At 38.8% G+C, this 27,113-nt stretch overlaps 1 protein-coding gene and 1 long non-coding RNA gene across 8 annotated transcripts in view; one reads left to right on the top strand and one right to left on the bottom strand.

Annotated features, from left to right (window-relative positions):
• The window catches only part of DYNC2LI1 (dynein cytoplasmic 2 light intermediate chain 1), a 39,987-nt gene that overhangs the window by 175 nt on the left and 12,699 nt on the right, over positions 1 to 27,113 (top strand). For 2 of the 6 annotated variants that reach the window (XM_050752958.1, XM_050752957.1), the window contains exons 1-9: positions 164 to 332; positions 2,520 to 2,637; positions 7,746 to 7,815; positions 9,210 to 9,244; positions 13,735 to 13,804; positions 16,179 to 16,267; positions 21,044 to 21,230; positions 22,475 to 22,543; positions 23,619 to 23,696. In XM_050752958.1, coding sequence (XP_050608915.1) covers position 332; positions 2,520 to 2,637; positions 7,746 to 7,815; positions 9,210 to 9,244; positions 13,735 to 13,804; positions 16,179 to 16,267; positions 21,044 to 21,230; positions 22,475 to 22,543; positions 23,619 to 23,696 — 717 coding nt within the window. In that variant the 5' untranslated portion in view covers positions 164 to 331. The other 4 variants (XM_050752960.1, XM_050752959.1, XM_050752954.1 and 1 more) reach the window with 3 other exon arrangements.
• On the bottom strand, positions 53 to 19,398 carry LOC126933364 (uncharacterized). 2 transcript variants are annotated; one of them, XR_007718580.1, is made up of 4 exons: positions 19,305 to 19,398; positions 17,896 to 18,092; positions 597 to 741; positions 53 to 140 (listed from the first exon to the last, which is right to left on the bottom strand). It is a non-coding gene; the product is annotated as an uncharacterized LOC126933364 (long non-coding RNA). The 2 variants fall into 2 exon arrangements; XR_007718579.1 differs by lacking the exon at positions 19,305 to 19,398 and having other exon boundaries at positions 17,896 to 18,203.

The following is a 27,113-nucleotide window of genomic DNA, read 5'->3' as shown; positions in this document are numbered from 1 at the left end:
CTGGCGAGAGGAAGCCCAGGCGGGACCAGCTGTTGGAAGACTGAGGGGGTGGCCTGCTTGCCACCCGGGTCTGCGTGGTCGGGGACCTAGGAACCAGCCTTGAGCATAAAGATTCTGCCGCAAACAGGAAAGAAAGTTCCCTAGGTAGAAAAGTAAGAGATTTGGAAACATCAGCAACTCCACCCATTCAATGATTGAATAAAAGTTTCTTGCAGGCCGGAGACTACTTCCGGAGCAGGACATTCGGCGATGAGCTAGACCGCAAGGGCCTCCCCTCCGTTGCGGGGATTCGCAGTAATAAGCAAGGGGAAACTTGGAAGGCATTGTGGAAAGTATAACATCACATTGAAGGGGGGAAACGGGAGAGGGTTTGTAAATTATATTCTAGCTCTTCAATTCTATGCTATTCATTTTAATTACCCGTTCTCAAGATATTCCTAAACCACCTCTCAGCAATTTATAAGCACGTCGGGGAGAGGGGTCAGGGAGTGCATCACAGAGCAGGATAAATCTTTTTCTCTCCTTGGGATAGTGTGGAAAATTGTCAGCTTTCCATCACGGGATAATTGGTTACAGTTATAAAGCTATGGTTATACTTAGGATTTCCGCAGGTGACATGGCTGACTGCAGCACCTCCGTCTCTCCTGTCTGCTGGGTATTTGGAAAGCAGATCCTCACGTTTTGAAAGAATGTTGTGTAAATGAAGAGCAAACAGGCCCAAACTGAATTCTGAAGGCTCACCTGTGAAATAAATGCATGAATTTTAGTGCAAACATTTAAGGTCTCCTGTTTTGACCCTTTTTCTTTATTCCTGGTTCTTGAATAGTAATAATTACAAGCCCTCAATAATTTTTGTAATTGTATAGGCCATGCCCTAAACAAATACATATTTTAACAATTATGACAATCTTATAAAAGTGGTATTCTTATTTATTGGCATTTTAGCGATAGAGAAACAATTGAGCTTGGGGAATAGTACAGAGGATTGCATATATTAGGTTCTCAATAAATATTTCTTTAATTAATAAAGGAATGAAGGACTTAAAGAGGTTAGGTAATTTTCCCAAGTTCACATACATAGGAAGTAGCAGAATCAGGCTAGGACCCATCAGGTCTTGCCCATGGTTAGTTTTTAGTTTTAATATTCCATTTTCACTTAGGCTTTAATATATATATGATTTTATTGTGTAAAGTTATATATCTGTGTAAAGAAATGAATGAAAGGATGGTTTTCAAAATGTTTGTGGTTTTAGGGTTTTTTTTTCCTTTAGAGTTTTTTTTTTTTTTTTTTTGAGACACGGTCTTGCTGGGTCACCCAGGCTGGAGTGCAGTGATGTGATCATGCTCGCTGCAGCCTCGACCTCCGGGTCTCAGGCAGTCCTCCTGCCTCAGCGTCCCTATTAGCTGGGACCACGAGTGCATGTCGCCACACCCAGCTAATTTCTTTTTTTTTTTTTTTTTTTGAGACAGAGTCTTGCTCTGTTGCCCAGACTGGAGTGCAGTGGCACGATCTTGGCTCACTACAACATCCACCTCCCGGGTTCAAGTGATTCTCATGCCTCAGCCTCCTGAGTAGCTGGAATTACAGGCACCCGCCACCATACTTGGCTAATTTTTTTTTTTTTTTTTAGTAGAGATGGGGTTTTACCATGTTGGCCAGGCTGGTCTTGAACTCCTGACCTCAAGTGATCCACCCACCTTGGCCTCCTAAAGTGCTGGGATTACAGTTGTGAACCACCGCTCCCAGCCGCAGTCAATTTTTTTTGTTTGTTTTCTTTTCTTTTCTTTTTTTATACTTTAAGTTCTAGGGTGCATGTGCACAACATGCAGGTTTGTTACACATATATACGTGTGCCATGTTGGTTTGCTGCACCCATTAATTCATCATTTACATTAGGTATTTTTCCTAATGCTCTCTGTCCCCCACGCTTATTATTATTATTATTATTATTTGTAGAGATGAGGTCTCCCTATATTGCCTGGGCTGATCTCAAGTGATCCTCCTGCCTCAGCCTCCCATATACTTTTATATTAAAAAAAAAAAAAAAGATTTTTTACCCCAAAACATAATTTAAAAAACAAAAAAGAAATGTTTCAGGGAGAAAAGATTATTTGATACACTGGTTTTGTACTTTTCCCATCTTCCTAGGTGACTTAAATGTTTGTGGTTTTCAAGTTGTATGTTCCCAAAAGTCATTGTACTTCCATGTGTGTCTGAGAAGCTAACATACACAGCTATGAACCTTAGGGGAAGCCCCAAATAAGACAGCCTCAAATCCTGGCGATAAAGGCTCTGCTTATCAGTTTCAGCATTTTTCAAAGAACTAGTTCAAAGCAACAAAAGAAAAACAAAATCATAGCATGACTAATCCTCAGATGTTTTACCAGATTATTGTTCCTCAGAAAATAATGTTCATTTATTTCATAAATTATACTGAAATAAAATTTCTCTGAGCTTGAAATAAATATTTGAAAGAATTCTTTTTCCCTCAGTTTTGTTTTTTCTGCCTCTCATGTAGTGAAACTCTCTGGGAAATTGCAAAAGCTGAAGTGGAAAAAAGAGGAATCAATGGAAGTGAAGGTGATGGAGCTGAAATTGGAGAAAAATCTGTTTTCTTCATTGGCAGTAAAAATGGGGTAATGCTTTCTTTTTTTCAATTATTGTGATGATTTAACAACCATTGGTAAAACATCTTTTAATACTTTGATTAAAATGTAGATACTTCAACCAGATGACCAATCTGGTTTAGCATGAATTAGAAAGTGCTTGTTATTAATCTAGGAAAAACTATAGTAGTTAACAAAATTTTAGAAAAATATATTTAAACTATTTTTTATTTCATGATTTGAAAATATTCAGATCTTCTACCATAATTGAGTATAAAAGCTTGGATTCATTTAAATATCTAAGTCAGTCCCTAAATCAGTAAGTCAGTATCTTAATAATTTTATATTTTAGATTGTTACTTTTAGAAATCTCATTAAAGGAATAATTGAACTATGTCAGTGATATTTGTTACAGGGTTATTAATTATTTTGAAAAATGTGGGGAAAATATGGCAGCATTTCCATTGGGCCTCTGATTGGTAGGAAGAGACCCTCCCCACTTGCTATAAGTCTCTGTTTTCCTTCGCCAAGCGTACAGAAGGGCTTGGAAGTGGCCACACAGAGCAGGAACGTATGCATCATATCTTCATGCAACTTTGCCTGGCCCACAAAGTTCCTGCCAGGAAGGCAAAATGGCTGGTGACACAAAAAGGTCAAGACTTGCCAGATGCAAGATGCTGAAATTCATGTAGTGCCCTAGCTCATTTCTGTGTGGGTTTCAAATTCCTGTTCATTTTCCGTGCTACATGCTTCCACTTAAGCGCATTGACAAATACGAAACTTTCGGAAACTAAACTCTGTATCAGCAAGGTTACATGTTCACTGGGTAACATCAGTTCCCAGGCAGCCTGAGCACCTATCTTGTCTCCAGATGAGTCCCAGAAGGCCCTCCCTGCACAACTGGACACCCTCCATTGGGGGGTTTTATATACGACGTTAAGATCACATTTATTGGGAGAAATACTTACACAACCATGAAAAAGGTTTTAGTGATATAAGAATATAATCTGAATTGAAAAAGCAGGACATAAATGTCATACATGATATGATCCCAATTATACAAATATGTAAATAAAAAATTCTAATAAAAGTTAGAAATATAGATAGTAAAATTTTAATCACTTAATGTTTTTATTTTGTTTTTAATTTCTTTATTTTCCAGAGTTTTCATATTGGCCCACTTTTTAAAATTCCAACTTAATTCTTTAAAATAAAATTATCATAGAGCATTTCTATTTTAAAATTTTAATCCAACTATATAAGTATATAGTACATAACACATATTATTTCTTTTTTTTGAGACAGGGTCTTGCTCTGGTTGCCCAGGCTGGAGTGCAGTGGCGCGATCTCGGTGCACTGCAGCTTTGACTTCCCTGGCTCAGGTGATTTTCCCTCAAACAACTGGGATTACAGGCATGCGCCACCATGCCCAGCTAATTTTTCATATTTTTAATAGAGATGGGGTTTCACTACGTTGCCCAGGCTGATCTCGAACTCCTGGACTCAAGCAATCCGCCCATCTCAGCCTCCCAGAGTGCTAGGATTACAGGTGTGAGCCACCGTGCCCAGCTACGTGTTATTCCATGAGTTTACTATTATGATGTGTGTGATTTTCATATTAGGCGTAGTATTAACAGTTTCCTACATTTTATCTTACTCTGCCATGTAGATACATACATGGATTTAAATAAATGAGTAAATAACTAGAACTAGTCTTATGGTACAAATAAATTTCTATTACAGAAAACATTCTGTACACAGAATATTAGATAGAATGGCTTCTACTAATGGTACTGGTTACTGACTCCAGCATACAAATGTTCACATACAAAATACCACTACTAGTATCCTCTTAGCGCTCTCTGTAACAGTTATCCTTAACTCCTTTGTAGTCATGATACCCTGTTTTTGTCTTGTTTTGTTTGTTTTTTTGTTACTTGTGAAACCACCCCTTTTTCTTGATGGCAATATGAGGCATATACAAGCTGTTTTTCATTTTTAGTAACAAAAGTAATTTTGTGTCTGATGATTTGGGAACTCCCTTAAGATACCTAAAACTTTTGAGGATATTGTTCTTTAAAAAGTTTGTGATTCTGCTGAGTGTGGTAGCTAATGGTTGTAATCCCAGAACTTTTGGGAGGCTGAGGCAGATGGATTGCTTGAGCCCAGGAGTTCGAGACCAACCTGGGCAACATGACAAAACCCAGTGTCTACAAAAATAAAAATAAAAAAATTAGCCAGGTGTGGTGGCGCTCACCTGTATGTAGTCCCAGCTACTCAGAAGGCTGAGGCAAGAGGATCACTTGAGCCCAGGAGGTCAAGGCTGCAGTGAGCCACTGTGATTGTGCCACTGCACTCTAGCCTGAGCAACAGAGGGAGACCTTGTTTCAAAAAAGAAAGAAAAAAGTATCTGATTCTGCTTCATGGAGAACGTTATTTTGGAAGATAAAGAGAAGCAATTAATGCTTCTGTTGTTCAATTAATAGTAATCACCCTTTACCAAAGAAGCCAGCTGTCCTGCTGCCTTATCTTTACTCCTTCCAACCAGCTGTTCATCCATTCGGTTGACATTGAACGAACATCTTTTATATCTAAGCATCCTGCTAGACACTGTGGAAACAGGAATGAAAGGCATTCTCTACTGGGAAGGAACTTGTGTATCAGGACTTGTACACCAACAATGACAATACCATGAGACAAATGCTACGGTGGAAAACAGAGAGGGCACTTTACTCACCCCAGAAAGTTGGGAGACTAGGAAATTCTCCTGAAGAGAGTGGTGGCTAAAGCTTGAAGGGTGAGAAGTAAGGAAAGAGAAGTAATTCAGGTGAAGAGTGTGGAGTATTCTAAGATGGTCAAGAAAAATGTATGAAACAGATATTCCAACAAATGGGAGAGAGATCATACTAGAGGAATGTAACAGCATTGCCAGTCATTGTTGACTGCCATTTTCATGATGGGTGTTAGTTTGATAGTAGTCTGCCCAGCGTACATGGATTTTCTCCACCATCACTCACTTGCATGGGTGCAGGCATGGAGGAGGAAGGTGATTACCTGGGGCTGTCTTTGCTGGCTGGGTACAATGCAAAGTGAGGGAGCTCAGGGGATGGCTGATATTTACCAGAGATGGTTGTGATGGTAGACTATGGGCTCTGAGATGGAAAAGGAGAAAAGTGAAGGTAGGAAGAGGCTGATGGAGTAGGAGCGACTGTTGGTTGGGGGAAGAGGGGTATCAATGGACATTTGAAAGCTTTCACTAAGGCCAAGGAATTATTACTGTGGGGATTCCTGAAGTAGTGGTTAGAGAATGTGGTGTTTGTATATGTGATTTTGGAAGCAGTGCAGTTTCCAGTGAAACTGGAAAGCTTCAAGATGTAACCTTGGAAGTGACTGTGGCAGAAATAGAGTGAGGGAAAAGGCCTCCATTGGGAGGCAAATGCACTGAGAGGTCCGGATGTCAGGTGGATTGCCAAGACCCATGTGGGTGTGAAGAAGATTCATGACAGTAGCTGAGAAGGCAAGGGAGATTGTGAGCCAGAAGAGATGACAGCAACCCTGGTGGTAAACTGATAGGAGCCTCTGAGGTTTTTGCAAGAGGAAGGAGGTAGAGTAGTTGTTTGTAGGTGGCACTGGGGAACAAGGAGGACCCTAAAGTATGTAAGGTAGTGAGAATAAATAGCCTCGTTTAACAAGGCTGCAGAGGAAGGGGTCCAAGGTAAGTCATATTTTAGTTAAGGCCAACAGGTGGAGAGAATATTCTGAAAAGGCTGAGATATCAGGGAGTTTGCCAGTCATGGAGTTGAAATCATAGAGTGGAAGGATTTTAGAGGAAGGGAGGACAGAAGGGGATTATTGGGCAAGATTAAGGGATGTGTAGAGAGTTAGGAAATTCAGAGTTCCAGGGATAATGGGTCAGTGGAGAGGGCTGGACATCTGGGGTGATTGAGGCAATGGGAGGGAAGATGGGATTCATTTTGATGGTCTCTAAGCAAACTTGTACTAGGTCAATGTTTCTTGAATTAGGAAACCTACAAGATTATGGCGACATTCTCAGGGGACTACAGTGTACTAATGAATTTTTAAATCTTGGGTTGTAATTTTGATGATAATCTTAAACTTGATTTCAGTTCCCAGATTAGTTTATGTTAATTTGGAATTGTTACCATATAGTACTATACATTTATATGAAATTATAATAAAGGTGATTTAAGGCCAGGCATGGTGGCTCAAGCCTATAATCCCAGCACCTTGGGAGGCCAAGGTGTTCAAGACCAGCCTGGTCAACATAGTGAAACCCCGTCTCTGCTAAAAATACAAAAAATTAGCTGCACATGGTGGTGCATACTGGTAATCCCAACTACTCCGGAGGCTAAGGCATGAGTATCACTTGAACCCAGAGGGGGAGGTTGCAGTAAGCCAATATGGCGCCACTGCACTCCAGCCTAAGCAACAGAGGGAGACTCTGTCTCAAAAAAAAAAAAAAAAAAAAAAAAAGAGGGAGGAGTGATTTAAATCAGTACTAGTGTACCATGAAAATTTGAGGAAATTGGCTAGATATTATTTAAAATTCCTTCCAATTCTTATTCTACTTTCTTGTAGAGTACATTACTTTTTAGGTAATGTAGCCCTTATTAATTTAAAACTTTTACAGCATACTACATATGATACAAGTATAGGAAAATTAGAAAATCTTGATTTTCTTCTTTTTTTTTTGATTTTGAGATAGAGTCTTGCTCTGTTGCCCAGACTCAAGTGCAGTGGTGTGATCTCAGCTCACTGCAAGCTCCGCCTCCCGGGTTCACGCCATTCTCCTGCCTCAGCCTCCAGAGTAGCTGGGACTACAGGTGCCCACCATCACACCCGGCTAACTATTTTGTATTTTAAGTAGAGATGGGTTTCACCATGTTAGCCAGGATCTCCTGACCTCGTGATCCACCCATCTTGGCCTTCCAAAGTGTTGGGATTACAGGCATGAGCCACCACGCCTGGCAGAAAATCCTGATTTTCTTAAAAACATTAATTACCTGCAAATCCATCAGCTAGAAATAATCATTATTAACATAGTGATGTCCCTCTACATTTATTTGTGTGTTTCTTTCTCTGTGTGTGTGTGTGTGTGTGTGTGTGTGTACTTCAAGGAAGCAGGAAAAGTATTTTTTAATTGAAAACAGAGTCATGCTGATCTATTATGAATGTCTTACTATGTCAGTAAGTATATTTCTACATTGTCATTCCTAATAGCTGTATATTATTCTATTATATGGATTACCATAATTAATTTAGCCAGTCCCCTAATTGGGGACATGTAGGTTGTTTTTAGTTTTTCAGTTTGATGTAACACTAGCCAATAAACATCCTTCAATAATAGCATTTTTATATTGTACAATTCCAGTTATTTTTTAATATATCTCATTACAAAAAATTTATTCAATTTGATCATATTCCAGATATAATGTGGAATAATTATCTTTTTTGTCAAAAACTATGGGATTTTTAGTAAAAACAAAAACACATATAATAAGTGTTCTGTGTTTTTGGCAATCCAGAGTTTTCCAAATTATTTTCTTGGGTGGAGCTCTCCCTGCTGTTTCTCTTTTATCTGTTTCCTTGCAAGGGGTATTTTGTTTACAAAAAAAAAAAAAAAAAAAGGGGATTTTACTGTTTTTAAAAAATGATATAAACCACTGAGCTAGTCCCTGGCTAAGCTGTGAAGTTAAGTGGCATGACTAGTGGTAGGAATTAGGCCAGAACCTGTATTTCCTTACTCCTAAAAAGAAACTTGGGACCGGGCGTGGTCGCTCACGCCTGTAATCCCAGCACTTTGGGAGGCTGAGGTGGGCAGATCAGATGAGGCCAGGAGTTCAAGACCAGCCTGGCCACCATGGCAAAACCCTGTCTCTACTAAAAATACAAAAATTACCCAGGCATGGTGGCGTGCACCTGTAATCCCAGCTACTCGAGAGTGTGAGGCACGAGAATCACTGGAGCCCAGGAGGCAGAGGTTGCAGTGAGCCAAGATCATGCCACTGCACTCCAGCCTCGGCAACAGAGTGAGACTCTGTCTCAAAAATAAAATAAAATAAAATAAAAATAAACAGAACTTGTAATAAGTACATCCTCTGGACTTAAAACAAATTACTCTAATGCAGTATCTGAATTGCTTACTTTGAAAATATTTACAATGTATCCTTTATTTGTATGTTACCTTTTTCTTTATTTCCACTTCAACAATTGGAATTAAAACATTTTGAAAGACACTAAACATCAGCTTAACCAGTAATTAACATTGATGAGTAGAGAAAAAATTTAAGACAGTTGCCAAGTTGACCACTTAAGTGAGGTATGATTTGCTAGTGTTTGTCATCTGTGGGACTTTATAATTATAATAATAGCAGTGTAGTTACACTGTGATGGAAAGTTGACAGTTAACTTTTTCCACTTATCAAACTTCAGAACAATTCTGAAAGTTTCTAGTTTTTAGTTTCCGGGTAATTTATCATTCAATTGATTAAAAATCTATTTTGGGTCACAATTATGAACAATAATACAATTTTTACATATGAATGACATTAACACAGTATTCCTTCTTTTTTAATTTCCAGGGAAAGACTACTATTATTCTAAGGTGTCTTGACAGGTAAGTGTCATGTTAACCTCTAAACTACGGTTATGCTTATTCTAGTTGTACAGGGCAAGTTAGATCTAAAAGACATAAGGAAGGGGAACGATTTTAAGACCCAAACAAAATATTTAATTCTTAGCAAATCCTTAGTATAACCTTTAAGAGTGCCTTTAAAGATAAAACTAACAATAAGCCAAAAATTATTTGAGACTAATACTGGATTTCCCTATTTGAGGGAGAAATGCTACTGTAATGACCCAGCCTATAATAGTATTTACCCTCTTTTTGGCTATGCTACTCTGGTATTTAAATTATTTTTATTCTACCTAATCTACAGTTATTTGAACATTCATTGTAAGCTTTAGCTGCTCAGGGGTACATTTTTGAAGCACAGTGTTGGTCCTCAAACTGGATATTTTATCATTTCTTTTATATATTTGCTAACGTATGCTGTAGAAGCAGGCCGTCAGATTAAGATTTAGGATTATGGGCCGGGCGCGGTGGCTCAAGCCTGTAATCCCAGCACTTTGGGAGGCCGAGACGGGCGGATCACGAGGTCAGGAGATCGAGACCATCCTGGTTAATACGGTGAAACCCCGTCTCTACTAAAAAGTACAAAAAACTAGCCGGGCGAGGTGGCGGGCGCCTGTAGTCCCAGCTACTTGGGAGGCTGAGGCAGGAGAATGGCGTGAACCCGGGAGGCGGAGCTTGCAGTGAGCTGAGATCTGGCCACTGCACTCCAGCCTGGGTGACAGAGCGAGACTCCGTCTCAAAAAAAAAAAAAAAAAAAAAAAAAGATTTAGGATTATGATTGGTAGATGTTGCAGGAAGCTGATGAGGAAAGCCTTCAATCATTTTTGGAAGATATTTCTCTGTTCCCTTCATTTGAATACATATATCTTATAACTTCTCCAAAAATCATCAAAAGAGATGGAATTTGGTGTTAAGGTCACATTAAAGAAACATCACTCATTTGAAAAATATTATTAAAGGATACAAATAATAAATTCCCGCTTTGGTGTAATTCCTTTCACCAACAATATTGTTTCTCAGAGGAACTATCAACAGTAACACCTGTTTTATCTTTCCATCTCCAGGAATCATGGGTCTTTTTAGACCACATTTAGATGTTTCCTGTCATAAACAGATCATCTAATACAACACCAGCTTAGGATAAAATACTACAAAATAGTACATTGAGTTGAAAAGTATTAATTTCTTTCTTTCTTTTTTTTTTTTTTTGAGACGGAGTTTTGCTCTTGTTGCCCAGGCTGGAGTGCAGTGGTGCCATCTCGGCTCACCGCGATGTCTGCCTCCTGGGTTCAAGCGATTTTCCTGCCTCAGCCTCTCGAGTAGCTGGGATTACAGGCATGTGCCACCACACCCAGCTAATTTTGTATTTTTAGTAGAGACAGGGTTTATCCATGTTGGTCAGGCTGGTCTTGAACTCACAACCTCAGGTGATCCACCTGCCTCGGCCTCCCAAAGTACTGGGATTACAGGCGTGAGCCACCACGCCCAGCCCTGAAAAGTATTAATTTCAATTCCTCAATAGTCTACTTAGGAAAAGGTTAATTTTCTAAACTATAGGTTAAATATCAGATCTTATAAATTTTGTCTTAAAAGTAGCATTTTGCTTGATAAAATTTCTTTCTTTTTTTTTTTTTTTTTTTTTTTTGAGACGGAGTCTCGCTGTGTCTCCCAGGCTGGAGTGCAGTGGCGTGATCTCGGCTCACTGCAAGCTCCGCCTCCCGGGTTCACGCCATTCTCCCGCCTCAGCCTCCCAAGTAGCTGAGACTACAGGCGCCCGCCACCACGCCCGGCTAGTTTTTTGTATTTTTAGTAGAGACGGGGTTTCACCATGTTAGCCAGGATAGTCTCGATCTCCTGACCTCGTGATCCACCCGCCTCGGCCTCCCAAAGTGCTGGGATTACAGGCTTGGGCCACCGCGCCCGGCCTGCTTGATAAAATTTCTATCTTTCAGAAAATATAACCAAACATTACTCTCTATATAATATATTCAAAAGATATATGCAGGGGTGATATTCAAAATATTTAATAAACATAATTATGTAAGTTACAAATTTAAAAATCATTTCTCTTTCTTCTCCAATCTGAGGATAGATATGGGGTCGGGCGCAGTGGCTCATGCCTGTAATCCTAGCACTTTGGGAGGGCAAGGCAAGCGGATCTCTTGAACTCAGGAGTTCAAGACCAGCCTGGCCAACATAGTGAGAACTCGTCTGTACCGAAAGATACAAAAATTAGCTGGGCGTGGTGGTGCACACCTGTAGTCTCAGCTACTCAGGAAGCTGAGGTGGGAGGATTACTTGAGCCTGAGAGGTTGAGGCTGCAGTGAGCTGTGATCACGCCACTGCATTCTAGCCTGCATGACAGAGTGAGACCCTGTCTCAATAAAATAAAATAAGAAAGTAAAATAAAGATATGTACCAATATAATTTGGCCTTAAAAAGGAAGGAAATTCTGTCACATGCTACAACTTGGATGAAGCTTGAGGGCATTATGCTAAGTGAAATAAGCCAGAAACAGAAAAAACAAATATTGGGCTGGGTGTGGTGGCTCACACCTGTAATCCCAGCATTCTGAGAGGCCAAGGCGGGCAGATCACTTGAGGTCAGGAGTTCGAGATCAGCCTGACCAACATAGTGAAACCTCATCTCTACTAAAAATAAAAAAATTAGGCAAGCATGGTGGTGGGCCCCTGTTAATCCCAGCTTCTTGGGAGACTGAGGCACAGGAATCACTTGAACCTGGGAGGGGGAGGTTGCAGTGAGCCAAGATCGTGCCACTGCAAAAAAAAAAAAAAAAAAAAAAAATACATATGTGTGTGTGTGTATATATATATAGTATGATTCCACTTATATATCTAGAATAATCAAACTCATAGAAACAAAAAGAATGGTGGTTACCAAGAACTGGGGGAAGGGAAAACGAGAAGTTGTTTAATGGGTATGGAGTTTCAGTTTTGTGAGATGGAAAAGTTCTCAATATTACTGAATTGTACACTTAAAAATAGGTAAGATAAATTTTATTTTATGTGTTCTTTACCATAATAAAAAGTTAAATATATATATACACCATAAAACTGCTTACCAGCAATATAAGCTATAGTATAAATAATTCAACAAATTGTTTTTTTTTGTTTGTTTGTTTGTTTGTTTTGAGACGGAGTCTCGCTCTGTCGCCCAGGCTGGAGTGCAGTGGCGCGATCTCGGCTCACTGCAAGCTCCGCCTCCCGGGTTCACGCCATTCTCCTGCCTCAGCCTCCCGAGTAGCTGGGACTACAGGCGCCCACAACCGCGCCCGGCTAATTTTTTGTATTTTTAGTAGAGACGGGGTTTCACCGTGGTCTCGATCTCCTGACCTCGTGATCCGCCCGCCTCGGCCTCCCAAAGTGCTGGGATTACAGGCGTGAGCCACCGCGCCCGGCAACAAATTGTTTTAATATTTTCCTAATCATTACTGATTTTAAGGACTTGTTGATATAACTTATTAACTATCACTATCTAAATGATGCCTATATTTGAGCTGTGATTTAAGATAAAGAACTGCTAGAGAACTGCATTAAAGTCTTGCATTGTTTTTGTTTTCCTGAGACAGGGTCTCTCTCTGTCACCCAGGCTGGAGTGCAGTGGCATGATCTTGGCTTATTGCAGCCTCAACCTCCCAGGCTCAAGTGATTCTCTCACTTCAGCCTCCTGAGTAGTTGGGACTACAGGCATTTACTACCGTTTTTTGTAGAGACAGAGTTTTGCCATGTTGCCCAGGCTAGTCTTGAACTTGTGGACTAAAGCAGTTTACCTGCCTCAGCCTCCCAAAGTGCTAGGGTTACAGGCATGAGCCACCATGCCTGGCCAAGTCTTGCATTGATGTTGTAATGTGACAGTCATTAGATTCCTAGCTCCTCACATCATGGCTGAATATAAACCCAGTGTCACTTTGGGAGGCCAAGCGGATGGATCATGAGGTCAGGAGATCGAGGGCATCCTAGCTAACATAGTGAAACCCCGTCTCTACTAAAAATACAAAAAAGCAGGAGAATGACGTGCACCTGGGAGGCAGAGCTTGCAGTGAGCCGAGATCATGCCACTGCACTCCAGCCTGGGCGACAAAGCGAGACTCCGTCTCAAAACAAACAAACAAACAAACAAAAAAACCCAGTGTCAGTGCTTCCTGCATGGCCTGGATGTGGAGATCTTGTGCCCAGCATGGCCATCCACACTGCTAGCCTCAACTCGTTCTCTACGTGCCCCAGCAATGCCTTTAGGGGCTACCACATTATGCATGCGCCGTTAAAATCCACTAAGATGGTGTTTTGCAGGTTTATTTCTTTTGTATATATAATTTATCTCAATGCTATTATACAAGGTAACTTCTCTACTAATAAAGTTTTTAAGAGGAAGGAAAAATGAATCAGGTAAGATGGTAGCATAAGAAACTAATACCACCTACAATGATGATACTATCTGCCTTTATTTTACAGAGATGAGCCACCAAAACCAACCTTAGCTTTGGAATATACATATGGAAGAAGAGCAAAAGGGCACAACACAGTAAGTGTCTTTTAAAGTGACATTGCTATGCCCATAGATGGGAAAGTAATACTGCTAACTTTGTTTTACATTTTCCATCTTATCTGTAATCAATAAACATATCCAGTTGTACACTTCATAGCTGTCTGCCATTAAACTTGAAATGCAGTGTGGCAGATAGAAGCCAACCCAAACTGTGAAAAGATTTTAGCCTTCTCATGTATTATGTCTTAAAATGCTATAATAAGATACCTTTTTAACTTTATTGTGCAGTTCATGAGAATAGTGTTGTGAGTTACTTTCGGTCTCTCAAAAATCTGCTAAAATATAGGTTTGACCTGTGGAATATTTATGAAAATATACTGTTTAAAATCTAAATTACTAGCATTTAAAAATGCATCTTGAAGTTGATAGTACCAGTTGAGATCGTATGCCCTACTTGATTATAATCCTATTTTCACTTGTTTTAATGTCTCTTTAGAGGAACATTATAAACTCTTCAGGATAGAAGGAGGGTTTATAGTATATGTTGGCGGGGGGAGGGGTGGGGAATTCCTAAATAGAATCTTTTTGGAGTTGTCACCTGAAAAGAGGTCATTTCTTAAATAAAGTTAAGTGTGTAGAAGGACAATCTAGAATGGAGCATCCCGCTACTCCCCTAACAAAGGCACATTTTTATACACTGACTTAGTCCAAATGTTTGCTCATTAGTAGACAGTATATAAAGAGATAAAACTTCCTATCGTTGCTTCCAGGATTCACCAACGAAAGTGGGTTATTAAAACTGAAATTTAAAGAAAAAAACATAATATATGGAGGTACAGGAGAACTTCATTTTTGTGACTCACTTGAATTTTGACACGAGTAATAAGCCTAGAAATGTAATTATGCTTTTCATTGGAAACTTGGAGACAGCTCTCATAAGCTTAACCATTGAGAAGAGCTCTAAAAACTTCCCTTTATCAAATTGTGAATTGAGGGAGATTTTCCAGTGAATAATTATTTTCCCCACAAAAATTAATGATTCAGATATGAACAGCCAAACAATTGTAGAGATTGCAAAATGAAATTTTGTCAAAAATCCAAAATAATATATATTCATCTAAAACTTATTTTATTGACATCCTGTCTCTTCCAGGTTCATGGGAGTAGATACATAAAAACTTGTGTGATTTTTTTTTTCCTAAACTTTGTACTGTCAAGTGGGATATTTCCATATTCATTCTGGAAGCATCATATCTTTCTCAGATTTAATTCCCTAAGAGTCCTAAATAGAAGTATTTTGTCAGCTCCTCACACAATTTCAGTGACCTGAAGGGTCTTCAGTGTCAGGACAGAAGCAGAAATGCCATTAGCCAACAATCTAGGAACGTCTTATGGAATAGATGGTCCTATTTCTTTTCTTTTCTTTTTCTTTCTGAGACAAGGTCTCACTCTGTCACCCAGGCTGGAGTACAGTGGCAGGATCATAGCTCATGGCAGCCTCAAACTCCTGGGCTCAAAGAATCCTCCCGCATTAACCTCCCAAGTAAACTGCCCCCACAAATTCACTACAAGCATGCACCACCACACTCAGCTAATTTAAAAAGATTGTTTATAGTGATGGAGTCTCACTGTGTTGGCCAGACTGACCTTGAACTCCTGGCTTCAAGTGATCCTCCAGCCTTGGTCTCCCAAAGTGTTGGGGTTTACAGGTGTGAACCACTGCACCCAACCCTAGATGATCTTATTTCTGAACTTCTTGGCTGCCTAGCCCTGTCAGTTTCCTATTATTTTGAGGGTCCTATAAAAAAGAGAAGCTATTGTTTGATCTCTTGTTCCCCCACCTACCATGTATTATTGTCAGTGGTAGCCTGTCAGATTCTCCACAGGAATCAGGAACAAATCATCTGCTTATACTTTTGCTCAAGTAATCTTGATCCGCAGCCAGGACTGCCATTTGTTCGTCCCTTTTCTTTATGCCTTACGTGTGTCTAATTCATTCTGCGAGCTTCTGTCTTCCTAAACAGGAATGTTTTCCTATTCACCTGTTTATTTCTGTCTAGAATTATAAATGTTTTCCAAAAAATAATACCAAATTTGCTCAACAGGTTAATTTTTATCTAAAATCTGCGTAAGTGTATGCCACATATGTTATTTACAAGATTGACACACTGTTTATTGTATTACTAGAATTAAGGCATTTGTGTACACATATAGACAATTCTGAATATTTCATCATTTTTCTTTAAAAATAGGTGCATTTTGAGGGATGGAATAAAGGAAAAAATTTTGACTGCCAAGAAAGGGTTGATTAAAGACTACAATATTTTGTATGTATAATTATTACTGGCAAGTGCTAATGACATGTAAGAAGTACTTAAAATTCAAAAAATCAAAAATGTTTGTTTTTCAGCCAAAAGATATCGCCCACTTTTGGGAACTGGGTGGAGGAACCTCTTTATTGGACTTAATCAGCGTCCCCATCACAAGTGACACCTTACGGTAAGTGAGCCAGCTCCAGGAAAAGCTGTAAGCGCACAGGAGTGTCCCTAGGAGAAATATGAGTTGGCTTTTCTCAGTCAGAATTTTGGGGCACAGTTTTATGTTGCTGACGGCTTATGCCCACTTCCTTTCTAAATGCCTAAATTGTAATGCTTTCAAAGAAGTTTTAAAAGAACCAAGATTTTGGCCTGTGCTGAACTGAAATAGCTGACATTCCTCCTAGTAACGTATTTTCCAAGCTGAAAACAAGCAGACAAAAAAAAAAATACATCAAATTACACTTGGGCAATGAATTCATTTTGTAAAAATAAATTTGAAAAGCTTAATTCTTTCCATTATCCATCTCAGTATGAGTTAATTCGGCTCTGAGTTTTTTTCTTCAGCTGAGTATTATAAGCTACCTTTGACTTTAATGCTAATTTACATCCTTGAAGCTTCATTTAAAGGAAGACTATATGTCGGAGAAGAGAGAAAGTCTCTCCGTTTGCTGACCTTAGAGAAATAGAACTTAGGGGAAACCTCAAAACGCTTGAGTGATGTTTTCCTGACAGTGACTCCCACATGTTGGCCAAATGTGTGGAAAATTGTGACATTTCTTACAATGTTCCTGGGAACTGGTCTTAGCTAAGAAAAACATATTTTTTTAATCTGAAGTATTTTGTTCTTAGAGTTTAACATAAACCATTGCTGCTGCCTGGATCAAATACAAAGGGCTTGACAATTAGTTGTTACATGTTGGTCATTAAGCTCCTTGGAGGATGGAATTATTTCTTGTTAATGGGACTGTTGTTTTTCTAGAACTGGCTGGATACAGTTGGCTTTATTTTGTCTTTTTTTTTTCCTTTTAATGAAGTATGATTTACTTTCTTTCACTTATTACAAAAGTAATATATGCTCATATAGAAAACTTGTAAAAATACTGAAAGACACAAAGAAAGTAAAAGGAACCAGAATCACATTAAAAAATAACCACTTTAACATGTTGAGGTATTTCTTTCAGCCTTTTCAATATCTGTAAATAGACTTTGTACAGGTTTGGGATATTTTATATACATATTTAGATCTTGCTTTTCCACTTTTAAACACTTTTCCCTATGATATTATTTTTCAGAAACATGGAATTTTACAGTTAGATAGTTTTTCATTTGTCTCTCTTTAATGGAGACAAATAAGTGAAGCTGCCTGGGAATAGTGCCTAGTGGTGTGGTTGAGAAGAGATGGTGAGGGGCCAGGTGCGGTGACTCAGGCCTGTAATCTCAGCACTTTGAGAGGCCAAAGCTAGAGGATCACTTGAGGTCTGGAGTTCAAGACCAGCCTGGGCAACATAGTGAGACCCCGTCTCTACAAAAAAGTTAAAAAATAAAATTAGCTAGGCATCATAGCATGCCTCTGTAGTCCCAGCTACACAGGCGGCTGAGGCAGGAGGATTGCATGAGTCAGGGAGTTTGAGGCTGCAGTAAGCTATGATCATACCACTGTACTCCAGCCTGAGTGACAGAGTGAGACATTGTCTCTTTAAAAAAGAGAGAGAGAGAGAGAGAGAGAGAGGGAGATAGTAAGGGGAGGAGGAGCTTCCAGTTAGAGTGGCCAGAGGCTGAAAGGGTGAAAATACAGTAGCTGGCTCTTACCTGGGTCGGAAGTTGGCTCCTATTCAGCTGATTTGTTATATTACCTCTCTCCCCTTCTCAAAGCCCAAAAGGTTTTGGCCTGCTGGGATTGTGGAAATTCTAGGTTCTGCAGGAAGCCAGATCATCCTGAGGGTTAATACCTCATTTGTGAGGTCTTGGTCTCCCTTTCCCTGGAGCCCCAGGACAGCTGGGACCTGCTTTAGGAAAGAGGAAGGGTCAGGGTTATGATCAACAGAGGGAAAGGGAGCCGTAGGCTTGGGTCTAAAGTAGGTTGCTGAGTGGTTAAATAATTCATGGAAAACATTTCATTCTTCATGTGGTTGCTAATCTCAAAGTGTTTTTGACTGGAATTCGTTTGACACATAATTTCCTTGTGTTGGATGAAGTCCCACAACTTGAGAAAACAATATTGCCAAATACTGTTAGATACTGTTTATCTCTGAAATAACCGCTTATAGAATTATAAATGCATTGAACATTTCCACAGACTTCAGACAATTGGTAATAGAACATTTCCTGTAGTCTGAATCTCTGTTTTAAGAGTTTATTAAAAAGAAATTTGGGGCTATCATTTGCTATGAAATAGGTAAAAAGTAACAAAAGTATTTCCAAATATACTGTAAACAAAAATTTTAATCTTAGAAAAATTTGAGTAATTTCGTTTTTTTCACTTAAAATAATTTTTCACTTGAAAAAAATAATAATTTTTACGTTATATCCATTTCATCACAATGAAAAAATGTTAAATCATAGTTGAAACATAACCATACCAAAACCCTAAAAATAAAATTAGTACAATTAAAAATGTATATATTATTTTTACAATTAAGCAAAACTGTTTATGAGCTTATTAAAATGACATAAATATAATTGCCTAGACCATGTAATAACGCAATAATTTTTAGAAAATTTGATAATTAATGTATAAAAGACCACTTTCTGAATTTAGACCAACAGAATTGTTACTGTTTTGCTTGAATTATACAAAATAGCCTGTTTACTTGAACTAAACAAAATAATTAAATAACATTATAATTTTGTGCTATGTCTTCTAGCAGAATGTTTGCTGTGTTGATCAAGGATATATTGGTTATATTGGAGATAATCCTAAACCATCAAGGATTATGGTTCTACATACTTACTGTAACCATTTTTTAAAATACTCCTAGATTTATATATGTTTAGTTTTTATTGTGGTAAAATATACATAGCATAAAATTTTAGTCATTTTTAACTGTGCAGTTCAGTAACATTAAGTATATTCTCATCACCATCCATCTCCAGAACTTTTTAATCTTCTCGAACTGAAACTCTTTACCTATTAAACAATAACTCCTTATTTTTCCCTCCCCAGCCCTGGCAACCCTCATCCCTACTGCCTGTCTCTATGAATTTGACCACTCCAGTACCTCATATAAATGAAATCATTCATTATTTCTCCTTTTGTTATTTATTTGTATCATATAGCATAATGTCTTCAGGGTTCATCCATGTTGTAGTATGTGTTAGGATTTCCCTCACTTCTAAGGCTAAATAATGTTCCATTGTGTAAACAAATAACCACAGGTTAGTTATCCATTAATCCATGCAGGAACATTTGGGTTGTTTCCATCTTTTGACTATTGTGAGTAATGCTGGTATGAACACTGTGTACACTATCTGTTTAAATCTCTTCCTTCAGTTCTTTTGTGTATAGACTCAGAAGTGGAATTGCTGGATCATCTGGTAATTCTATGTTGAATTTTTTGAGGAATCACTATACTATTTTCCACAGCGGCTGCACCATTTTACATTCCCATAAGCAATGTACAGGGGTTCTAATTTCTCTGTATCCTCGCTAATACTTGTTATTTTCTCATTTAAAAAAATGTTTTAGGCCAGGAGCGGTGGTTCACACCTGTAATCCCAACACTTTGGGAGGCTCAGGTGAGTGGATCACCTGAGGTCAGGAGTTCGAGACCAGCCTGGGCAACATGGTGAAACCCCGTCTCTACTAAAAATATGAAAATTAACCGGACGTGGTAGTGCACGCCTGTAACCCCAGCTACTCGAGAGGCAGAGGCAGGAGAATCGCTTGAACCCAGGAGGCAGAGGTTGCAGTGAGCTGAAATTATACCAATGTACTCCAGCCTGGACGATAGAGACTCCTCCACCAAAAAAAAAAAAAAAATGTTTTGATAGTAGCTAGCCTAATGGATAGGAAGTTGGACATCTTTTCATGTGTTAATTGGCCATCTGTATATCTTCTCTGGAGAAATGTCTGTTTGAGTCTTTTGTCTTTTTTTTTTTTTTTTTTTTAATGTAGTTGAGATGGGGTCTCGCTATGTTGCCCAGGCTGGTCTTGAACTCCTGGCCTCAAGCAATCCTCCTGCCTTAGCTTTCCAAAGCTCTAGAATTACAGACATGAGCCACCATCCCTGGCCTCTTTGCCCATTTTTGAACGGGAATGTTTGTTTTCGTTGCTGAGTTTAGGTTTATGTTTGATGTGCATGAACAGAATACAAGTGCATATGGTGATGTATCTGGTGGTCAGGAGTGTGCTTTCAGAGAGACAGAATGTTATTGCAGAAAAACATGTAACTTTGGATCTAAATACCAGTTCTATAATTTACTAATTATGTAAATCTGCACCTTAGACTTCTTCTAATCTATGAAATGGACATTATAACATCTTCTGGAGAGGGTTATTGTGGAGATTAACTAGGTAGTTCCCTAGCAAGGTCCACCCATAAATCTATTTTCTTCTCCTTTACCTGATTATTGTGTTATTGTTTTTGCTTCTTTTATTATTTTTGCTTCCCTTTTTTGGAGCACACAGTAAAACTGGATGTAAACATGGCATTGTCGGCTCAAATGCTTGCAGCTTCTCTATTTGAACTAAACTACTTTTAGTTCGAACAGAAACTTAGTTCCACTATTGTAGCACTTAAATATCACTAGAGGAAAGTATTGGAATAAATAAGGCTATGACTTTGGTTTTTTGTTTTTTGTTTTGTTTTGTGTTTGGGGGTCTTAGAATAATGCTATGGGGTTTTTTTTCCCCCCTTTAAGGTATATTTTCGTTATTCTTTGATAAATTTCAGTACATTAGGGTTTCAAAATGGTAACTATTTTGAGTCTTTTTTGAAAAATATTTTTATTTCTTTAGGACGTTTTCTCTTGTTCTCGTTCTGGATCTTTCAAAACCTAATGATCTTTGGCCCACCATGGAAAATCTCTTGCAAGCCACAAAAAGCCATGTAGACAAAGTGATAATGAAACTGGGAAAGACAAATCCTAAAGCAGCTTCTGAAATGAGACAGAAGATCTGGAATAATATGCAGAAGGATCATCCTGTGAGTTGCTGTTTGGGATTATTACTGGACTCCTTAGTCCCGTATATAGTTAATGATAACATCACAAACAACTTCTTTAGATTTTTATGCATGACTTGAAATTCATTTGATGTAGATGAACCTGCTTACTGGAAAATTACAGCAATTTATTAAAACCTCAGTAAGAGCAAAACAAGAAAGAAGATTCCTTATATCTTCTTGTTAGACATCTTCTGTGATTGTTATGGCATATTACACCAATCAGAGAAATAGAGTTTTAAAGTAGTGGTTTGATATTGATTTTATAATCTCTGTAAAAATGAAGATAAAAAGCCAGATTGTACAAAAGTCACCTGAGAAAGACTAGATGAAGCTACAACTTTAAGCAAGAGGTAGAGTTTTAATAGCCTTCACCATCACTCTGTATTTTACATTCATTTGTTTCTGTCACTTATTCAGGATCTTTTTATCATCTGACAGCTAATTATATTATAAAGTTGCTATGATAGTAACACAGGTTCCTCAAATACAATCATAAATATCAGCATCTGGAAAACTAAGAGCAGCATTTTATATTATCCAGAGTTTATAAGAAAGTGTAGCCAGGTGCTGTGGCTCATGCTTACAATCCCAGCACTTTGGGAGGCTGAGGCGGGCAGATCACGACGTCAAGAGATCAAGGCCATCCTGGCCAACATGGTGAAACCCCATCTCTACTAAAAATACTAAAATTAGCCGGGTGTGGTGGTGTGTGCCTATAGTCCCAGCTACTCAGGAGGCTGAGGCATGAGAATCGCTTGAACCTGGGAAGCGGAAGTTGCAGTGAGCCAAGATCGCACCACTGCACTCCAGCCTGACGACAGAGTGAGACTCCTCCTCAAAAAAAAAAAAAAAAGGAAGAAAGTGTTTTACATAGGAAATAATGAAACAAAACAAATCTATGATGGATAAATGCTATTCCAACAAACAGGTAACATAAAATAGAAAAAAAAACCAGGAAGGTAATATATAAGGAAATAAAAGGGTAGAAAAAGGAAAATAATAAATATCATAGTAATTTAGGGAATTGCCATTTCTAGTTTTACACTTATGAAATATAGCTTAGGAAGTGAAAGTTAAATATTGGAACAAATTCTATGTCAAGCAAATTAAGTAAACATCTATGAAGAGACTGAAAATGGAATGGTTTTGGAAGTAAATAGAAATTGCTAAGCACCTAGCATTAAAGAATTATAATAAATCAATGAAATATGTTTATTAAACAGGATCGTGAATTAATTGACCCATTTCCAGTACCTCTGGTCATAATTGGAAGTAAATATGATATTTTTCAGGTAAGCTCTTCCACTTCTAGCTGAGTTTGTTGTACATACATGGCTGTGCTTTTTATGAGGGAGGTACGAAAATAATGTCAACATAAGAAAAATAATTATTAAAGGAATAGATTAGTAAGTCATACATCTTAAAGATTTTGGAAAAGAAGACATAGTTGGGACAGAAAAACATAGGTAAAGAAAATAAATGCAGTGATTAGAATGGGGATAAGGCAGATTTAGAAAACGAATCCTGCCGGGCACAGTGGTTTATGCCAGTAGTCCCAGCACTTTGGGAGGCTGAAGGGGGAGGATCACTTGAGCCCAGGAATTTGAGGTTACAGCGAGCTGTAGTCACACCACTGTACGTCCAGCCTGGGTTACACAGTGAGACACTGTCTCTTAAAAAAAAAACAAAAAAGTCTAGGCCGGGCGCAGTGGCTCAAGCCTGTAATCCCAGCACTTTGGGAGGCCGAGGCGGGTGGATCACGAGGTCAGGAGATCGAGACCATCCTGGCTAACACGGTGAAACCCCGTCTCTACTAAAAATACAAAAAACTAGCTGGGCGTGGTGGCAGGCGCCTGTAGTCCCAGCTACTCGGAGGCTGAGGCAGGAGAATGGCGTGAACCCGGGAGGCGGAGCTTGCAGTGAGCCGAGATCGCGCTGCTGCACTCCAGCCTGGGCGACACAGCGAGACTCCGTCTCAAAAAAAAAAAAAAAAAAAGTCTTCAACCCAGTCACTGGGGAATAGGACTTACTTCTCAACTTTTAAATTGAAGAAAGTAGAAAATTAGTTCCTTCTTATCTTTGCTTGTCAGAGAATCGTTAGGGTATTCCACACTATGAAATGTGCGCTTATATCTAAATTCTGTTGAGCTAAGTATTTAAACAAAGAAAGATCTGATAGCTGAAGCTCTAAGAAGGCTGCAGCTGTTGTTCAGCTCTCTATGAAACAAATATCAAGGTAATGGAATACTATTCCTGAAGGTGAGTTTAAAAAAATAAGAAATAATCTGTTTCTACATTTAATAATTTGAATCTTCCTGCTATAGATATTTGGTTATCTTGACTTTTTTTAATAACATATTTCTACAGGATTTTGAGTCTGAGAAGAGAAAAGTAATATGCAAGACACTTCGATTTGTTGCACATTATTATGGAGCATCATTAATGGTTTGTACATTTCTTGTCCTTTGGGCTTGGACAGTACCAAATTTGAGGAAATTAGCAACTTGATGCACAACTACGAGGAATAAATGCTTTTGCTAATGCACATGGTCCCATTGCTCTCCCACTGCTGAAGACCTCTCGTTACAGAGCGTTTGATAGTGCATCTGTTGAACATGTGCTACTAGTTGGTCTCCCCCTTCTTTGGAACAAAAGTTCTAAATTGTTTATATCCATAAATCCCAACCAAGTTTAAAGAGACAAGTTGATTATCTATTTATTCATTTTTGGTATCCCCTTAAGAATTAGAATCTGTATTCCCTTAAAAGAAAAACAAAAAATAACTCTAACAGTGTGTGTACGGGGGATGAGGGCTCTTTTAAAAAGTACTGTTTGTTGTAAAAGTTAAAAACATGAAATCTGAAGTCATGTGCCCTGGGTTCGAATCTCAGGGTGACCATTTATTAGACGTGTGATCTTAGGCAAGTCACTTAATTTCACTTAAGCCTCATTGTCCTCCAGGGTAAAATGGAGAAAAATAGTATCTTCTTCATAGGGTTGTTGTGAGGATTCAAAGAGGGAGTACGTGTGAAATGCTTAGCACAGGGCCTAGAACAGAATATTACTCAATAAATGTTGGTTTTTATAATCACTGTTATTATCTCCCATAGCAGGACTAAACTTCACTAAATGTCCTTTAATGCTATAAAATATAACAACTTTTTTTTTTTTTTTTTTTTTTTTTTTTGAGATAGTCTCACTCCGTCACCCAGGCTGGCGTGCAATAGTGTGGTCTTGGCTCACTGCAACCTCTGCCTCCCGGGTTCAAGCGATTCTCCTGCCTCAGCCTCCTGAGTAGCTGGGACTACGGGCGTGTGCCACCATGCCCGGCTAATTTTTGTATATTTAGTAGAGACGGGGTTTCACTGTGTTGGCCAGGCTGGTCTCGAACTTGTGACCTCGTGATCTGCCCTCCTCAGCCTCCCAAAGTGCTGAGATTACAAGCGTGAGCCACCGTGCCTGGCCAAAACATTTTTATTTAAACAATTTCCAGCTGGGTGCAGTGGCTCACGCCTGTAATCCCAACACTTTGGGAGGCTGAGGCGAGAGGATCATTTGAGCTCAGGAGTTTGAGACCAGCCTGGGCAACATGGCAAGAACCTGTCTCTACAAAAAATTTTAAAAATTAGCTGGCCATGGTGGCACACACCGGTTGTCTCAGTTACTTGGGAGGCTGAGGTGGGAGGATCATGTGAGCTCGGGAGGTCAAAGCTGCAGTGAACCATTATCACACCACTGCACTCCAGACTGGGCTTGTCTCAAAAAAAAAAATTTCCTTTACATTTGAATAATTATTTAACGGTCTCTTTTTTCCTCCAAATTAAAGCACTCAGAGGAACCTAGAGACAACATGGTCTAGCCCCTTGCCTTCATGGCTAGAATATTTTGACTGAAAGTAATATTTACAAAGTATATATTCTCAGCTTTTATACCTTTCAAAACATTATACATACATTTCATTACATATTTTCTTAAAAACGATCACCTTTTATGTTTGAATTGTATTTGCTTACGTATTAGGTTGACACAGTACTTTGGGAAATGTTCTTCTTCACTATTTTGAGAGGATATGGGGAATTTAAAGTGAATGACTCATCCAGGGTACAGAGGTAAAGATCTTGCAGTTACTTATTTTTGCCACTAGAGAGGGTCACACATTTACTTCTGGCTATCAAGTTAGCTGAGGGAAATCTCTGTATTTCTTTAGGAACAGATTACATTTGATGGAGGGCCCAGTCTGGTCTCACGGGTACAAATTTAGATGAAGTCAGGTCATTGCAGGCCACAGCAAGCCTGGGATTCACTGTGGCCCAGGAGATGGAACAAGATCAGGGACCAGGGAATGACTTTGAGAAGGGCTTCATCTCAGCTTTCAGTAAGCCCAAAGGAACAGGGTTTGGGTTAGTGGAGTACTTCTGGACCACCAAAGGAACCATAAGGCCTTTCGGGAAGAATGTAGCCAAAGTGATCAAAGCCCCATCTTTCAGTCTCATGTCTCCTCTTACCCTCTGCCCCATTTAAGGAAGAAAGTTGGGTACTGCTTTGCAAAATTCCATGATATTTAGCAGGGTTTTTTTCCCAACACTATAGTTGATCCTATACAGTGCAGTTGAGAATATTGATTCAACATTATGAACAATCTAATTAAGTTAGTAAAAACAAAACACAGGCCAGGCATGGTAGCTCTTGCCTCTAATCTCAACACTTGGAGGGTGAAGTGGAAAGACCACTTGAGGCCAGGAGTTCAAGACCAGCCTGGGCAACAAAATGAGACCTTGTCTTGACAAAAAAAAAAAAATTTAATTAGCCAGTCATTAGCATCATAGTGCATGCCTGTGGTCCTAGCTACTCAGGAGGCTGAGGCAGGAGGATTGCCTGAGCCTGGCAGTTCAAGGCTGCAGTGAGTTGTCATCACACTGCTGCACTCTAGCCTGGGCAACAGAGCAAGACCCCATCTCTTAAAAAACCAATATGCTCCTCACCCCCCAAAGAGAACAGGAGAAGACTGGTAAGTAGAACCAGATTCAGAGGAGAGCCATCAGGATGGCAGGGACTTAAAATTATTATATATGAGGACCAGTAGAATATCACCTAAAATGTGATAACTCTCTTAAATAGTTGAAGGAATGTTCCATAGAAAAGTGACTAACTTCATTCTTTGCTATTCTAAAGTCCATAAAAAGGAATCAATAGAGTTTACTCAAAATATGAAAGCACTTTCTAATACTACCATTTTCTGAAAACAGAATGAATTATTTGGGGAGATGAGTTCCCAGGTATTGAGTTTGTTTAAGCAGAAGGCTTACAGGTCTTTGTGAAGGGTGTTTCAGAAGTGGTTGATGCAGCAGATGGAGGAGTTGGGTTAGAAAACTTCTAATGTTCTCCCAGCCCTATGTTCTGTGAAATATGTTTGTGATTAGGTTTTTCCTTTCTCATAAAGAAAATAAAATTAAGCAGAGCAGTTATATTTCTAAAATTCAGTTAAAGTTTTCTATATGTATTTTTAAACATGGTCTCAGTAGAAGCATTACAATTATTTCAATGCTTTCTTTTAAATAAATGTATCAGATCTTATATATACACATGAGTATTCTCATTTGAATACTTTCTCTGAGAGCATTAAGAACTTTCTGTTCTTAATCCAGAATGAGGCTTATCTTGTGGAATTGCCATTGGAACCATAACGCTGATGTCTTTGCTTCATAATTAGATTTCATTTCAGTTCAAAATTGTTCTTCTCACTTCCATACCTCTTAGTCATTTTGACTTGGCTGTGAATGACTTTTGGTATCTACAGAAATCCAATCTAGTTTTTAAAGATTTGTAGAGTAACCATATGTCCTGGTATTTATCTGATGTCAC

The sequence above is a fragment of the Macaca thibetana genome, chromosome 13 (genome assembly GCF_024542745.1).
Source record: "Macaca thibetana thibetana isolate TM-01 chromosome 13, ASM2454274v1, whole genome shotgun sequence".
NCBI classification, from domain to species: Eukaryota; Metazoa; Chordata; class Mammalia; order Primates; family Cercopithecidae; genus Macaca; species Macaca thibetana.
This window is presented reverse-complemented; position numbering and strand designations above follow the sequence as displayed.